General features: G+C 42.2%; 1 protein-coding gene across 2 annotated transcripts; it reads left to right on the top strand.

Annotated features, from left to right (window-relative positions):
- Positions 1-7,621: 7,621 nt before the first annotated feature.
- Positions 7,622-14,084, top strand: LOC118584764 (epididymal secretory glutathione peroxidase). 2 transcript variants are annotated; one of them, XM_036189047.1, is made up of 5 exons: positions 7,622-7,708; positions 9,901-10,054; positions 12,150-12,267; positions 12,702-12,801; positions 13,878-14,084. In XM_036189047.1, the coding sequence occupies exons 1-5, from the start codon at positions 7,622-7,624 to the stop codon at positions 14,082-14,084; spliced, it is 666 nt and encodes a 221-aa protein (XP_036044940.1). The 2 variants fall into 2 exon arrangements, with proteins under 2 accessions (XP_036044940.1, XP_036044941.1); XM_036189048.1 differs by lacking the exons at positions 12,150-12,267; positions 13,878-14,084 and having other exon boundaries at positions 12,702-12,763.
- The last annotated feature ends 2,878 nt before the right edge of the window (positions 14,085-16,962 follow it).

The raw sequence follows: 16,962 nt of genomic DNA, 5'->3' as shown, positions 1-16,962 counted from the left end.
AGGATCACCTGGCTAACCCTTTAGCTCAAAGCAGCCATGGCAGCATGGCAGAGGCCAACAACTACTAATTAGAGAGTCAGGTGGCCTCATGACCGCTCCTTCCCTTCAATTCTGATGAACATTAGAAAGAGTGTTTATAGTGAGAACTTATGCTAACAATGATAGTGATTTTAGTGTGTTTTGCCAGTTTTTTAATAGTGTTTAATACTTGCCCAGTACCCGAGAGGTTCCATCTCAACTGTCTCAAGAGATGTCCCATAAGATTAATCAGCAAGTGATTCTGTAGCTATCCTTGTATATAGAACTCGTGATGTTGAACTTGGACTCTGTGATGTTCCCATGGTGACGCTATTGACTAAGCAGATTTCTTAGAATGCATCCCCATCAATAAGCGTACAAAAGTCTGTGCTCAAGACTGAGATTCTAAATCCAAAAGAGTGCTTTGGGGGATGAAAATCATCTCATTTCACTGGGAGTAAAACTAAAGAAGGAAGCTGAGAGCCCCTCAAGGCATCCTGGACCACAGTGGGGCGCCAGTCTGGAGATCTAGTACACTGGTTAACATGCCTGGCTGGGTGTCAGTCAGGGTTATCTTCACAGAAGTTTTTAGAATTTCCAGTTGACATACATAGGGCATAAGAAAAAGGATTGTAGAGAAAGAACCCAAAAGAGAAAAGATGATTCCGCCATCTGGAAAGGAAATAATAAAGACATGATAACTGCACCTGGTGGGAGGTGTGAAGAGACTAGCCTGCAGCTAAGCCGGGCAGTCTGGCAGTTGGTAGGCAGTGCCCTGCCCTGCCTGTGGCCACTTGCTGAGTCTGGGCTCCCAAGAAAAAGAGAAGACCGTGCAACTTTAGTCAAATCATTTTTTTCTAGTTAAGCATTACTTTCTTCAGAGTAATTGAAGTCTGTTGAATTAGCAACCTGCTATCTATTTATTTCAGGCTAGAAGCAGAAATGAATTGTGTGCCTCCTTTATTTTTTAAATTAACCCCTCATGCTAGTTAAGTTTTTTCAGCCTGAAAAATCAGAGTCACCTGGGAAAAGGGAACCTTGACTGAGGAGTTGCTTCCATCGGATTGGCCTCTGGACATGTCTGTAGGATATTTTACAGGTTAATGATTGATGTGGGAGGGACCAGTCCACTGTGGGCGGTGCCAGTTCTGGGCAAGTGGTCCTGGGTTTTGTAAAGAAGCAAACTGTGAGGAGCAAGCCAATGACCAGTGCTTCTCTGTGGTCTTTCTTTTGTCTTGGCTTTTCTCAATGATGGACTCTAAGCCAAATAAACCTTTTCTCCCCACAGAGCTTTGGTCAGGGTGTTTTATCTCTGTGACACAGAGGCAAACGAATACACTACATGAAGTTTATATTCCCCCAGTTAGACAGATAAAGTCCAAAGGTCCAGAACACAATTTAATCAAAGTCTTGGTGATTGGGAAAGACTGAGGAATCAAAGTATGTTGTTCCAAGGTTTATTATTCTAATCTTTAGGATTATCTGAGCTAAGACCTAGGGGGAGGACAGGACTGTCAGTGTCTTTAGGCAGGGAGGTGCCTTAAAGGATTTAAGGAGCTCTGTAGCTGAACCAGCCTGCCATTGTTTTAGACCCCTCCCCACAGATTAGAGGCCGCCAAGAAGAGATCAGAGGTCTGACATGAGGAAAGACTTCAATTTCCCAAGATAAATCATGAATACTTGGGCTCCACCAGTGTAGAGAATAATTCCCACTCAAATTTCACTTTGGGACAGGAGGCGGCTGTTTTGGTGTGGACGTGAGAGTGGAGAACTAACTGCAGAGGGGCCGTTTGGGAAGAAAGCTTAGAGCTGGAGAGGAATCGTTTCTCATCTGGTAACCATGCTCCCGTGGTCCACAAAGCTGAGCTGACGGTGCAGATCCCATGGGTGGAGGGGCCAGAATTCAGTGTGGGAAAGGGAAAATCTGAGAAACTTTTGTTAGTCAAAGTATTTTTCGGTGTCTTTTTGTTCATCATTTCATCAGAGTCTGGTTAGTTTATGAATTTGCATCATTCTTAACGACTCCAAAACATTGCCAAGCATAGTGGTGCCCGCCTTTAATCCCAGCACTCAGAAGGCAGAGGCAGGTCGATCTCTGTGAGTTCAAGCTCAGCCAGCCTAGTCTACAGAGTGATTTCTAGGACAGCCAAAGCTCTCTCTAAAAAACAAAAACAAAAAACAAAATAATTAAAATAAGATAATTCTAAAGCATGCCTGGCGGTGGTGGCACATGCCTTTAATCCCAGTGCTCGGGAAGCAGAGGCAGGCGGATCTTTGTGAGTTCCAGGCAGATCAATAACCACTTTTTGCATCTTTTTGTATCTTTTCACCATCTCAGTCAATGTAGACAACAGTTTTACCAAGTGTCTTGTTGTAGTATAACCAACATTGTTATCTTTCCAGTGAGTAATATCTATTTCCTTGATACAAAAGTGGGTGTGGACTACAGATAATACTTCTTTAACTAATACAGTAATGTGATGCTGATGGAGTTAAACCAAAGGCCACAACTTTGAAATGATTAGCCATGCTGTTTCCCAAGCTTTAACTCCTACGCTTTAACTACTGCCTCTGTGGGTCTAATACATCTAGAGGGAAGCAAGAAGACTGATTTGCCTCTCAAATGTCAGCAGAGGGCACTTGACAAAAGACAGTGCATTCCACAGAAGGCAGATCTAGAGGTCTCTGCTGCTGCAGCTGTGTAGCCCTTTCACAAAGCTCTCTAATGGAGCACTGGAAACTTCTTCACAAGCAAGACCCCTCCAAAAGCCATATTTGAGATTAAGCCCCTCCACAGCAGGCCACCTAATGAGCTCTCCAAATAAGACCAAAGAGATGCCCAAACTGACAGAGACGCAAGTTTTATCACTGAAACAAAATCAATGTGAAATATAAGGCAACATGACCCCAAAGAACAAAACTTCTTCAACCATTGAATTCAAAGACACTGAAATAGGCAAAGTGCTGGGTGAAGGTTTCAAAAGTTCACCAATAAAAGCCACCAGTTGCCTGGAAGAAAATAGAAACAAGCAGATGAATTCAACTGAAGGCCTAGAAGGAAAATCAGCAAAATAGATGAAAAAATCAACAATATGGATAAAAATGGAAGTAATATGGGAAAAAATTTTACCAAGAAAATTGAGATTTGGGGGGAACCAGACAAATAGAAGTGTTGGACATGAAAAGCTCAATGCATCAAATAAAAACAGTGGAAAACATCACCAGTTGACTCAGCCGATCAAAAGAGTGTAAGGGCTGGGTAACAATGTCAATAAAATACTATATTTAAACATCAATTAAGAAATAAAGTGAGGCCAGGTGTGGCAATCACACACTTGGAAGGCAGAGGCAGGTGGATCTCTGTGAGTTTGAAGCCAGCCATGTCCACAAAGGGAATTGCAGAACAGCCAGGGCTACTCAGAAAAACCCTGTCTGAAGAAAACAAAGAATATAAAATGAATGGGCATTGCTGCAGCATCCAAGATATCTGGAACACAATTGAAAGACCAAATCTACAAATTCACGAGATAGAAAGAACTGGATAAAAACCAAAGGCAAAGAGAGTCTATTTAATAAAATGATAGGAGAAAATTTCTCAAATTTAGAACTAAATGGACACCTCTATTAGTCATGTTTTGTTGCCGTGAGAAAACACCGTGACCTAAGGCAACTTGTGGAAGAGAATCTAAGTTGGTTTACGGTCCCAGAGGGAAATTCCATAGGTTATGAAAGGCATGGCAGCAGATAACCTGAGCAGGAAGCTGGAGGTCACACCTCCAGCCACATGAAGGAAGCAGAGAGAACAAATTAGTGAGTCAAGGCTAGGAACTCTCAAAGTCCACCTCCAGTGACATAGTTCCTCCAGCAAAGCCTCACTTTATAAAGGGTTTGTAAATTCCCCAAACAGTGCCACCAACTGGGGACCAAAGGGTCCAAATATGTGAGCCTGTGGGGGACATTTCTCATTCAAACGCCACAACATCCAAATACAAGAGGCATTTAGAACTCCGAAGAGATATGACTAAAAAAAGAATCTCTCTACAACATTCATAGTCAAATTCCAAAAATATAAAGCAAAGAAATGGTATTAAAGGCTGTAAGGGAAAATGTCAACTCATCACAAAGGCAAACACATCAGTAACATCAGATCTCTCACCAATGTCTATGAAGACTTGGAAAGTGTGGAACAATGTATCTCAAGCCCTGAAAGTCACTAACTTCCAATCAAGAGTATATGTCATGACAACCATGCCAGTACTACACTTAAAGGGAAGCTTCAAGTAAGAAAGCACAGAAAACAACACATTTAATGGGAGGAATCTGAACAAAGGAGAGCAAAGATGGAATCTACCATGTCCCACATGGTAAGCCAGCAATCTTTCATGTTAATGCAGAGTGAAGCTAAGAACAATTACCCAGAAGTCCAGAAAACCGCCTGTAGAATAGTAGGAATTAGTAAATGTCTCTGGCTGATCATTTTAAATGTAAATGGCCTCAATCTAGGAGGAAAAAGAAGCAGACAGGCTGACTCTACAGCAAACATGAAAGGCAGGATGGGTGTGGTGTCCCAAGCCTTTGATCCCTGCTCTTAGGAGGCAGAAGCAAGCTGACTTCTGTGAGTTCAAGGCCAGCCAGGTCTACACAGTGAGTTCCAGGACATTCAAGGCTACCTAGTGAAACTCTGTCTCAAAACAACAACAAACCTAAATCCAATTCTTGTGTCTAAGAAGCAAGTCTCACTGATAAGACACTCACAGGATGCTGTACAATCTACTGAAGGAATGGAAGCTGAAAGCAAGGTGTTCTGGGATCAGGTAACCTTCAAACTGCCATTAATAAGAAGAGATGAAGATAGTAATATTACACGTTAATAAAGTGAAGGATTTATCAAGAAGACACAACAATGTTAAGTATATATGGATTAAAATATTGAGGCTCCCAATTTCATAAAGTGAATACTAAGGTAAATAAAGTATCTGACAGATCTTGACACAGTAATAGTGGGAATAGTGTCACCAAAAACAGAAGCTCATGAAACCCCCTCTAAAAGAGATCACATCCTAGGTTACAAGTCTCTTCTTTTAAAACAGAATTAAAACCATATTTTTTTGTGTAGCAATGTAGTTCACAAATTAATAACACTATAATAGTATGATTTGGTATAGTTTCAAACAGAAGAAAAGCAGGTGGCTTTATAGACCCTTGCATTTTTTTCCATTATAAAGACTCTTGCAATCTTTTTAAAACTTTTTTTTTATAAGTGGGCCAATGTACCAAATATATTCAATGACTCATCATCTCAAACTTCTTTCAGGTCATCCTCTAATTTACACACACACGCACACACACACACACACACACACACACACACACACACTACATAAAATGTAATTTTTAAAGGCATTTTTTTTTTAAAGAGTATTCATTGCTGAGTGTGGTGGCTCACTCCTGTAATCCCAGAATTTTGGAATTGGGAACAGGAAGAGTTCAAGGTCATCCTTGGCTACATAGGCATTTAATTCAGCCTGAACTACACAAGATCCTCTCTCAAAACTAAAATAATAAGTAAAAGTGTTCAATATCTTTAGGCATTAGAGAAACACAAACGGAAACTACTGTGAGTTTCCATCTGATCTCAATCAAAAGGCTAAAATCAGCAAATGCTAGTAAGGACATGGACAGAGAACACAGCTTTTATTTGTCCATTGTAAAGACTGTAAACCAGTGCGGTCACTTTGAAACTCAGTATGGAGGTTTCATGAAATCCAAAACAGACCCACAATGTGACCCCCTTTCTGTCCCTGGAAATATCCCTAAAGAACTAACCCCCTACTACAGAGCTGCTTGCTCATCCATATTTATTGCTAGGAAATAGGTCCAGCCTCTAGATGTCCAATAACAGACACATAGATAAATAAAATGTGGTACATACACATAATGGAATTTTATTCAACCATAAAGAAAAATAAAATTGTGGCAGGAAAATGAAGGGAACTAGAAATTACTATGTTAAGCAAAGTAACTCAGATTCAGAAAGACAATACCAGATTCTTTCTCTCCAATGGATCCTAGGTTTTCTCTTCTATATATGCATGTGTGTGTATATGTGTGTGGAGGGTTAGTGTAGGTCATGAGAGGGGAAAGAAGGGTCTTAGGAAATGGGGAGAGATTAAAGGTGGCTAATGGAGCACATAAGTCATGAAAGTGGAATGGGGACTCTTGAGAGCAGGAAGTGGATGACAGAGGCAGGGGACAGGGAGTGGGGAGGGGCATCAAGAAAACAATGTATGCCTGAAAATATGATCCTGAAACCCATTACTTTATATGATAAATTAAAAAACAAACCCCCAAATGAATAAGTACAAAAATAAAAAGCACTGCATTCAACAGAGCCACCTAAAACGTTGAGAGTTTTCTTGTTTCCCATCACCCATCTGGTGTGCAGGAGCACCAAATGCCAGGCTGCACCCAGGCTGGGTCCCACCAACCCTTTTAACTTGTGCCAATCTGTTCAACATGGATGTATCTCTTCTTATTCATAACCCTTTGATTATTGTTGAGAGAGAACATTGTATCCTACCACAGATACCACTGGGTTTCCTGAGTTCTGCCCATTTCTCTCTTGATCAGATAATCTAAAAATTATTGATTTGTAAGTCCTTGAGAGCATTTCTATAATGAACATATCAGTGTGCTGTGGTTTATTTTCAATTCCTGTCCCACTTCCCTCCACCAACTTCTCTTGAACAGATTGAAGGTGGAGCTATCTTTTAGGGTTTTTTAAAGTTTATTTTTTAAGATTTTATTTTACTTATGTATGTGTATGTGTCTGTCTGTACATCTGAGCATGTGTATGTGGGTACCTTCAGAGCTAGAAGAAGGCTTGAGATACCAAAGCTGGAGTTACTGGTAGTTTTGAGCCACTAGATATGAGTGATGGGAACCAAACTCAAGTCCTTTGCAAGACCAGCAAATACTGTTAACACTGAACCATTTCTCTACCTTCTATTCTTTAGTTTTTTAAAAGCTAAAACAATAGTCAGTGTTTCTGTTACTGCCCAACTCTTTGTAGTATAACCATGTAATAAATAAATGTTTCTTTGTTTAAAAAAGCTAAAATAACATGTTAGTTAAAGTACTTGATTGGTTGTGTTTGTTGTTATATTTTTATGCATTGAACTCAGAGCCTTAAGCATACTAAGTATACAGCATATCAATGAGCTACATATCTCAAGCCCTAGAAATGGTATTTAGAACATCCATACCATTTGTTTGGCAAGAAGTCTGTCTTTATCTCAATATTCACATCCACTCAGGAAAAGCAGCTAAGGCTTCCGGATCTATAAGGGGTTACCACAACATTTTGATATTCCTGCTAGGATTTATATGTGTTTCAGGTCCTCACCACACTAGTGAATTCTAATGCTCATGGGGGTATGTGTAGGCAAGGATATGACTTAAAAGCTCTGGGTTTGCTGGACAGCAATACTTGTTGCCCTTTGATTGGTCTCAACAGATGTGGGCTGGTCTTTGTCAAGGTGTCAAAAAACTGGGGAGATACAAAGCCCTCAGGTTCTCAGACCAGCGATCTACAATACTTGTCATGACCATGCAGTTAAGAGTCTTCTATCTTGTCCCACTTCTTCTGGCCAGCTATGTGCAGACAACCCCCAGGCCGGAAAAGATGAAGGTGAGTAAGATCCATAGATTGCACAACAGGACTGAACATGGTCACAGTGTGGGTGAGGGATAAAAAATTACAATGCACATAATTTGTTCTATAAAAGGTAGCTCTGGGAAGATTTTTATCTCACTTTGAACCTGACAAGAAAAAGTAACTGGGTAGATATGGTTTTTATGTACCCAGAACTTCCTTATTATATGTGGAGACTCGAAGTTTAATAAAAGCTGGTCTGGAGGCATGGAGACCTAACATTCAGACTCAAAAACATTTGGAAGAGCAGAACAATCAACATCAAGAATAAAGTGGAGGAGCTGGTGAGATGGCTCAGCAGTTAAGAGTGCTTACTGCTCTTACAGAGGACCAGGGTTCAGTTCCCAGCACTCCATGGTAGTGTGCAACTACCTTTAACTACTTCTTCTCACCTCTGCAGGTTCCTACATATATACAATGTACAGATATACACACTCAGGCACACACATGTACACATTAAATAAATAAATATAATTTTTGGAAGAAAAAATAAACTGAATAGTTGGGCTTGGTGGCTCATGCCTGAACTTAGCACTCATGGAGCTGAGGCTAGAGAATTGCCATGAGTTTGAAGGCCATCCTGGTCTAGAAAAACCAGACCATGCCTCAAGCTCTCCATTGCCCAGATAGATAAGATGGACTGAAATGAGTCTCCAAGTACACTGTCTCTCTAAGATATTGCACTGTAGTACCCAACATGATTTTCATTGCCGCAGCTCCCTGCCTGCCCCCCCAAATAGTATGGCTTGGAAGTAGGCATCAGGAAGGTATAAATGAATGCTTGGTATGTGTTCTGTATATACACCTGAGTGTTGCTGGTGTGTGTGTGTGTGTGTGTGTGTGTGTGTGTGTGTGTGTGTGTGTGTGTGTTTAAAGAAAGACTCAAAAGCTTACACAGAGAAAGTGCCTTGCCCCTCAGAGTAGGACCTACAACCTCAGGTGCTAATGATGGGATCATCAATGGTGTAGGACTGGAAATGTTGGGTTTTGTTTTGCAGTGTTCCTTCTCGGGCTGGGAGCAGATGGTGCTGACCACATCTTTCCCAGCACTGCATTTCCAGGAAGTCTGGTTGATCCTTGTCTAGGCCGATCTTCATTGTCTGATAAGGAAAGCCCATTTTGATTTTTTTTCTAGCCAGCTCAGCAGGACCTTCTCGGTCAATGGCATGTAGCTTTCTTTTTCTACTCCTTGTATTCCGTGAGCAATTTGTAGCTGCCCCCCCCCCCCCCCCCCCCCCCCGCACAGTGAGCGGATCTGGTTGTGCTGGTGGCATGTAGTCATCCTCATTGCAGGGACCCAGCCAAGGCAGAGACAGAAATAGAACCTAAGACTTGCCTTATAAAGAAATTCACATGAGGACATGTAATGAGAATTTCATGTAGAACTTAGTTCTGATATCTGGAAATTTGCTCAAATATCTTCAGATGTGACAGGCTGTTTTTCTCAATCTGAGATATGCTTTAGGGCTCTCCATAGCCTTTCTTGGTACATATCCATAGTTTGTTTTTCACAATGTTGACATATAAGACAGCCATATGAGTAAGAGGGTGATAGAAAGAGAAATCCCATTATCTGGGAACGTCTGTGTTCTGTTTTACTTTGGGGGAGAAGAGCTTGGAGGCCCAGGGACAAGAGCTGCCCAGATTCACAGACACTCTGAATGGTAGATCTTATTCCAGACTAGAGATCTTCCCGTTCCATCATGTTCATGAGGAGAGAGAGGAGCCAGAAGACATAGAAAAAGAGAAGTAACTAGGCCATCTTGAAACATTCAAACAATGAAATCTGGCCTATTTGGAGAGCAACCAGGCAGTGTGCCTTTAATCCATGGCTCTTCTCAGACACATTTTCACAAAAGCCAGGGTCCTTTTCTTTTTTATGCCATTTGCTCTCAGTTCCCTTCAGTCAGATTCATTCACACATGGCCTGGTCTCCTTCCATGTCAGGAGAAGAAGAGTGACAGACAACCCACCTGCCACTCCTTTCTCCACAAAAAGTAATAGATTCTACATCAAGGCCCCACTCTTCAGTTTTTTTTCACCTCTTACACAATTCCTGTTTGTTTTCTGAATCCTGGTTAACATCTTCATTGTTCGTGTGTGCTCTGAATGGTCAAACAGACATGGGGAATTGTCACTCATAACAAAGCCCTCAAAAATTCTTCCAGATGAATTGCTACAAAGATGTGAAAGGCACCATCTATGACTACGAGGCTCTCGCTCTTAATGGGAAGGAACGCATTCAGTTCAAGCAGTATGCAGGCAAGCACGTCCTCTTTGTCAACGTGGCCACCTATTGTGGTCTGACAATTCAGTACCCTGGTAAGAACTCAGAGCCATATGACTTTGTGACAATTTTTTTTCAGCTGACCTACTCTAAATTACATTGAGAATTCTATTCCACGTTTATGTGTCATAGTAATTTATTTCATTCTCTGATGTCTTAAATTGGCAAGCAATGGTCCACACGTCAAATCTAGCCAGTTTATTTTTTTAAGGCTTTTTTGGAGCACAGCATATCCTTACCTATGGCTCCTAAGGCAGAGGTCGGTAGTTATGTGGATACTAGTGATGGACAGCATGTGATCTGCAAGGCCTGAAACACCATTCAGCTCTTTACAGAAGAAGAAAAAAACTGCTAGCCCTTTCCTTGGATAGGCCTGGTATCTGCTTTGAGATTGCCACTGGAATCCATATGTACCAATGAATTGGGTACTTCTCAGAAAATTCCAGAAGTGTCCTTGGCAAATACAGGAGAGAAGATCCATATTTTTGAGACTTTTCTAGGGAAATCTACAAAGCCCGTGAGAGGAGCTCAGGGGCTTTACACCTGGCATATGAGCAGAGTAGAACCTGGTGGAGGAGGCTGCTGGCTACCTGAACTAATAAGGCCTCTTGTGAATTACTATGGTGTGCAGTGTGCTTTGCAGAATAATGTATTCATAAGGATCAAAAGTCAAAAGAACAAAAAGTCTTAGAGTGAAAGGCTCTTTCCCTTTGCCCCTCTGAGAATACTATCATGTTTGTGAAAAACATTCTTTCTTCTGAAGCCCCCATCGTCAATAATGTAAACACTATTTGATGACTCCTAACTTAATAAAGAACATTTGAAGTCATTCCAACTGCTCATTCTTTTTTAATTGAACAAAATTTCATCATATCCATTTATAGAGACCTTAAAAATGAATTATATCCTGGCATGGTGATGCATAGCTATGACTCCTACACTCCAAAGGCTGAGGAAGGAAGGTCATGAGTCTGAGGCCAGTCTGGGCTAATAGGGTGACCGAATCTCAAAGAGAAAAAAGAAATCTGCTTATTTAATTTCCACTTGGCATGTAACAGATAAGTAATCCTGGGAAGAGTTGCTAAAGGGCTGAAGGCAGGCTTCCTAACTTCTTGTCTCTTTCCTGGAGACAGGGATTGCCTGGTAAAGATAAGACAGGGAGCGAAAGAAGGAAAATGAGTGGAAATACAGAGGCCATGTCCAAATTTAGAAAAGGGCTCTGAGAGATGCTAATTGGCCAAGCTGAACCTGAAAGACAGACTTGTATTTATCAGGGGACTAAAGGCATAGAACCCAGAAAGGGTTAACAAAGAGCGGGGCAATTGGAACACTCCATAGCAATGGATAGGAGCGTTGAAATTTGTGCCTTGGTTCAACTCTGAGGACTTTTTTAAAAGGTAGAATTCGTCTTTGACTTCCCCAGGACGGTTGCTAGGTATCAGAAAGTTCAGCTTGAAGCTCTCAGCTCCTGTTAGCCTGTACCTAGGAGAGAACCTGCTCAGCATGAGCTATCCTGTACCCAGGAGAGAACCTGCTCAGCATGAGCTATCATGTACCCAGGAGAGAACCTGCTCAGCATGAGCTATCATGTACCCAGGAGAGAACCTGCTCAGCATGAGCTATCATGTACCCAGGAGAGAGCCTCTATTCTCATCTATGCCTGTTCCTTTAGGAAAAGAATGATCCATTCTGTCAGTCAGCCAACAAGGAGGGCTAGATGATGAGCTATGGTATTCCTAGCTGGCTTTGTTTAAATAGTGTCAGGGTTTTAAGTAACGAACATGGGTGGGCTCCATCTCAGAGGAATGGAATTGGAAATGGAACCTAGGGATCCCTGTTTGTAAAAAGGACTTCGTGTGACTATGAGTACTAGAAATGTTGTACCATGAAAAGGGGGCTCAGAACACACATCTAACTTAAGTCATAACATTCAGCCTTTCTGATCTACAGATGGTTTTTCTCCTTCTGTTTCCTTGTCTGTAAAATGACCAACCCATGGGGTATTCCTCCAGTCAGCCTGGGCTGTATAAATGTCCATATGTTGGTTATAGTAGAAACATAGCTGAGGGATCCTTCCTGGATGTGGGGTCTCCAGGTCAGGTCATCATGTTGTCCTCTTTCTAACCACAGAACTGAACGCACTCCAGGAGGAGTTGAAGCCATCCGGCTTGGTTGTGTTGGGCTTTCCCTGCAACCAGTTTGGAAAGCAAGAACCAGGAGAAAATATAGAGATTCTTCCTGCCCTCAAGTAAGTACCTGCCTGAAGCCCCTTAGAGGCCCTGTCATCTTTCCTGTCTCAGAGGCCCTTCAGGCCCTCTCAAGCACCTGGGAGGGGGGTGATTCATAGACTGAGGGGCACCTACAAAGAGATTTTAATTGATGAGAATCTGACGAGGTCCATAGGGCTTCTCTTCACTCCTGCCTGAGACCCAGATGGGTAGTGGAGAAATTGGAGACCAGCTCCTCCTAAGACAGAAGCAGTGAAGAGAGTGGAGTGAGACAGACAAGAATCTAGAAGTAGAAAGGGAATCAGAGACCAACATACAAAACAGGCCTTTGGCTTCTGCATACCACCACCACCATCCTACCAAATCTCTTCCTCTTTCTGCCCTTCCTCTGTCTGCATCTCCACTGTCCTGCCATAATGTTTACCTTCATGTCCCAACCTTTGACTTGTTGCAGGTATGTTCGTCCAGGAAAAGGATACGTACCTAATTTCCAGCTTTTTGCAAAGGGGGATGTAAATGGTGAAAAGGAACAGAAAATCTTCACCTTCTTGAAGGTGAGTGAATTGCTTGAGTATGTGTAACTCCTTTCCTCCAATCTTCCTAGCATCACTTGGGGCTTAAAATTTCCATTGGTTGGTTATGGGAGAAACAGACCCAAGGGATCCTGCAAAGGGGTTGATCTTTCTGGATGAAATCTCTTGCATAGCATGGAGATGTGAGCTAGTCTTTAGCATCTGCAGGACTCTGGTTTGGGGAGGAATCGACAGCTGTGTGCAATGGCAGCTTTTACTCGGCCCAATGCTCATTGACATTCATTCTCTCATTCACCCAAGGTATTTTTTGATGAATGTCTGCCACCTATAGGATAGGCTATTTAGTAACAACATAAAGAACTCAGAGCTGCACAACTGTGTGGCCCTCCCTGTACTGATGAAACAGAACAGTGTGAGGGGGTCTTCATAAATTCCATCCATCTAATTTTTAAAATAGTCCTTTATTTGAAGGTCATGGGCCACATGCAAGTTATTCTTATGGTGGTCTTTTTAAAATTAAGTGACAAAATGCAGTTTTATCTTTTTTTCTTTGTTGATACAGTCTTAGTAGCTCAAAATTGTCCCCCAAAGGTATTTTTTGAAATTCCACTGGTCCGTAGAAACCTAGACTTTAGAAAGAATATCCTAGTCCAAGATATTTACTTTGCAGAAAAGGAAAATGAGCCTTCAGGGTGGTATTTATCTGTCATCCCACCACTTGGGAGGTAGAATCATGAGGATCAGGAATTCAAGGTCATCTTTAGATACATATTAAGTTTGAGGCCAGCATGGGCTCCACAAGACTCGTCCCATAAAACAAACAACTAGAAGAAATGGAAGTTGGAAAGGCAATCCATCTTAATCCATGTAACTGTGAACCTGAGGTAGACTGAGGGAGTACACTTGGACTATGGTATCAGCAACATTCTTGGTGATTGGCAGGATGGTGATTAGGAGACTATGTGGGGTTTTGCAGGAACCACAGGAGGCTAAGATGTCTGGGTCTCACAGGGAGGGGATCACCGCTGAGTGATGATGCCCAGGATCATCCAGGAACAGAAATACTATGTTTCCTTTTCTCTGCTTCTCTGCTGTAGCGCTCCTGTCCTCACCCCTCGGAGATTGTCGTCACACACAAACATATCTCCTGGGAGCCTGTAAGAGTCCATGACATCCGCTGGAACTTTGAAAAGTTCCTGGTGGGACCCGATGGAGTCCCTGTCATGCGCTGGTTCCACCAAACTCCGGTCAGCACTATCAAGGCTGACATCCTGGCGTACCTGAAGCAATTCAGAACCAAGTAGGAAGGCCGGTCTTCACAGCCCATCCTGCAAGACCTGTTCTGAAAAACATCCATCTTCTCACCATACTCTTTACTTAAAGGGATGCTACCTGCCCAAGTCACCCCTAAATTGACTAAATCCCTCCCCTACACAAATTGGGTTTATGTTTAGAAGCAGCAGATATTTTTCCTTGTAAGATATATGAGTCAAAGAACAAAAGAAAAGGAGAAAGCTAAACCCAGAGACCCCAGTTACAGATTTTTCTTAAAGCTGGTAATGTCAGTTCTCACCTGAATGTCAGCACTCAGCAGGTAAGACAAGAGGAACATGAATTCCAGGCCAGCCTGAGCTACAAGTTCTTTCTTGTCTCAAAGAACTCCCAAAAGTCCATCAGCAACAACGTAACTATATCGACCCACTCAAATTCATCAAAGGATATGAGAAGAGCTTGCTTGGACATTGTACTTAGAGGAAGAATCTCCTTGGCCATTCTGACTCCTCTTTCCTGCCTGAAGGTGCAGAAATAGTAATGGAGGATGGTGTGACAATCTAGGTTCCTCCTCCTAAAACTGTTGTCTCCTGATACAAATGTGTTGTATGTTCCTGTGTCTTTCTGATCCAGTCTTTATCTCTCACACCATCCCATGGGCCCTTCTGTGCTGGTCTGAGAGAGAATGGGAGCAGATTGATTCACACAGGAGAAGTCGTCTCCCTCCTGCCAGGACCCGGAACTTGACTCTGATTCTACAAAAGTGTTCCTTCCTGTCTGATCTCTGTGGTTCCGCTAGTGCTTCTGAGTGGTGGTGCCTTTCATCATCTGAAGGATAGGATTCCCCCACCCCAACCTGGGACTCCTCAATTTCAGAACTAGACATATTGTTTCCAATAAAATGTTTTCTGAAGCATTCGAAATCTCTGGTTCATTCCTAGTCAATGCTTATATTTAAATCTCTCTCTTCCTGCTCCCAGTACAAGTGACATCCAGATTTTGAACCTCCTCGGAAACAGTATTTATCCTCGCAGATGTGTAGAAAGTTGTCACTCGATGGCTTGTGGTTGGAAGATATCTTTAGGAATTCCCTCAGGCCAAGTTTGTCCCAAGAAGACTTGGCCACAAGGGTTTAACTGAGACCCCATCAGTTCCAGGGATGTCTGGGGAGTTGGCTGGTATTCCTTTGTCTCTATCCTGCAGCCCAGTCTTTCTCACTAGTAAAGCCCACTCTCTAACTTGCTATATGTTCAAATCTTCATTCAGAATGAGCATCAACTTCAGAATATTCATCTCAATGGGAATCCCAAGCCTAGGTGTTGACAATTCACTAATGTCCTAGTAAATTTTTTTCTTGAAATGTTGGGTGTCGTGATAGGCAGATGCTGTGGGCACTGAGTCACACCCCCAGTAATCCAATAGTCAGGGTGAATTAATATCTCTATTGTAATTCTCACAGTCATCTTTCTAGGAACGCCAATATGCCATTATCAACACAGGAAAAAATGCATATCTGAGGAAGAGATGATAATGTGATGATTTTTTTAGGTTAAATTATCTACTACCTGGTTAGTAATTAGAAAATGAGTGTGACATGACTATGTGATTTATTGAGACTTCCCTCCAAGCTGAGTGGTACAGCTGACCATGGAGGGATACACACTAGAAATATGCTGGTACTGAACACTGTGTGTGATAATAGAATGGCCATTGATAAAGGAAATCAACAGTTTGGAGAGACACGGTGGGAACAGTTGTGGTGACACATCATGAAATAAAGGCTAATGTGAAACCATGCCTCCTGGATCCTTTAAAGAAAATCTCAGGCCCAATGTGCCAATGACATTTATAATCCCAGTATGGAGGAGGTTGAGATAGAAGAGCCACCCAGTCAAGGTCAGCCTGAGCCACATAGTGAGAACCCGTCTCAAAACAAGCATGAGTGTGCATGCGTGTGAGACAGAGAGAGAGAGAGAGAGAGAGAGAGAGAGAGAGAGAGAGAGAGAAACAATAACAACATCTCTCATGTTCTGCCACTCAACGGCACAAGAGAACTAAGTTAAATTCTAAATTTAGACTGTGCTGCCTCTGTGTCAGTTGAGTTGCTGACTGGGAAAGGATAGATCATCTAGACACCAGACACTTTGATGCATCTGCGTATCCAACTTCCACAAAACTGAAGTTCCTGGATGCAGGCTTACTCACTTATTAAGATCCCAGAGCATTGTTAGAAAGCCTCTTGCAGGAACAGGGAAAGATCCTCCATAACTGTAGTAAAAATGGTCAGAGCTGACGTGAGAAAGCAGAAATAAGAAATCAGGAGTGAGAAAGTGGGGCACATTAGAGCACACTAGCCAAGCAATGCTGGAGACCCATTGTGGATACGTTTCACAACAATGCTGATGAATCTTCAGTTTGAAAAATAAATGTGCTGCGAAATAGGGCATTTTAAGTCATGTTGTTGAATGATTCTTATGTTTCCATTTTTTAAATCATTGTGTGTGTGTGTGTATCATTGGGGCTGGGGAGCAAGCACATGCTATAGAACCCGTGTGGCTATCAGAGGATAACTCTGGGGCCAGCTCTCTCCTTCCACCTTGACAAGCACCTTTAAAGTGGCTGAACCATCTCCCTGGTCACCAACATTGTTGAATATTTTTAACAAATTTTTTTTTGAAAAACGTATTTTTTATGTTATGTACATGGGTGTTTTGTGTGCATGTACATCTGCACACTGAGAAAAGGGCATGGGATCCCATGGAACCACAGTTATGGAAGGTTGAGAGCACCATGTGGGGGTTGGGATTGCATGTGGGGCTTGGTAACTGAGCCCAGGACCTCTGGAACACCTAACATCTCTCCAGCCCTAACAAAAAAAGTATTTTAAAAGGGTTCATCTTAATCTGAAAA

This window comes from Onychomys torridus, chromosome 5 (genome assembly GCF_903995425.1).
Source record: "Onychomys torridus chromosome 5, mOncTor1.1, whole genome shotgun sequence".
NCBI classification, from domain to species: Eukaryota; Metazoa; Chordata; class Mammalia; order Rodentia; family Cricetidae; genus Onychomys; species Onychomys torridus.
The sequence above is the reverse complement of the archived record's forward strand: the minus strand, read 5'-3'. Positions and strand labels throughout refer to the sequence as shown.

Excerpts from the sequence above, each read along its gene's own strand:
- LOC118584764 (XM_036189047.1), top strand. The coding sequence starts at position 7,622 with ATGACCATGCAGTTAAGAGTCTTCTATCTTGTCCCACTTCTTCTGGCC. Across the intron at positions 12,268-12,701 it reads GAGATTCTTCCTGCCCTCAA|GTATGTTCGTCCAGGAAAAG; the intron begins GTAAGTACCTGC and ends GACTTGTTGCAG. Across the intron at positions 12,802-13,877 it reads AAATCTTCACCTTCTTGAAG|CGCTCCTGTCCTCACCCCTC; the intron begins GTGAGTGAATTG and ends TCTCTGCTGTAG.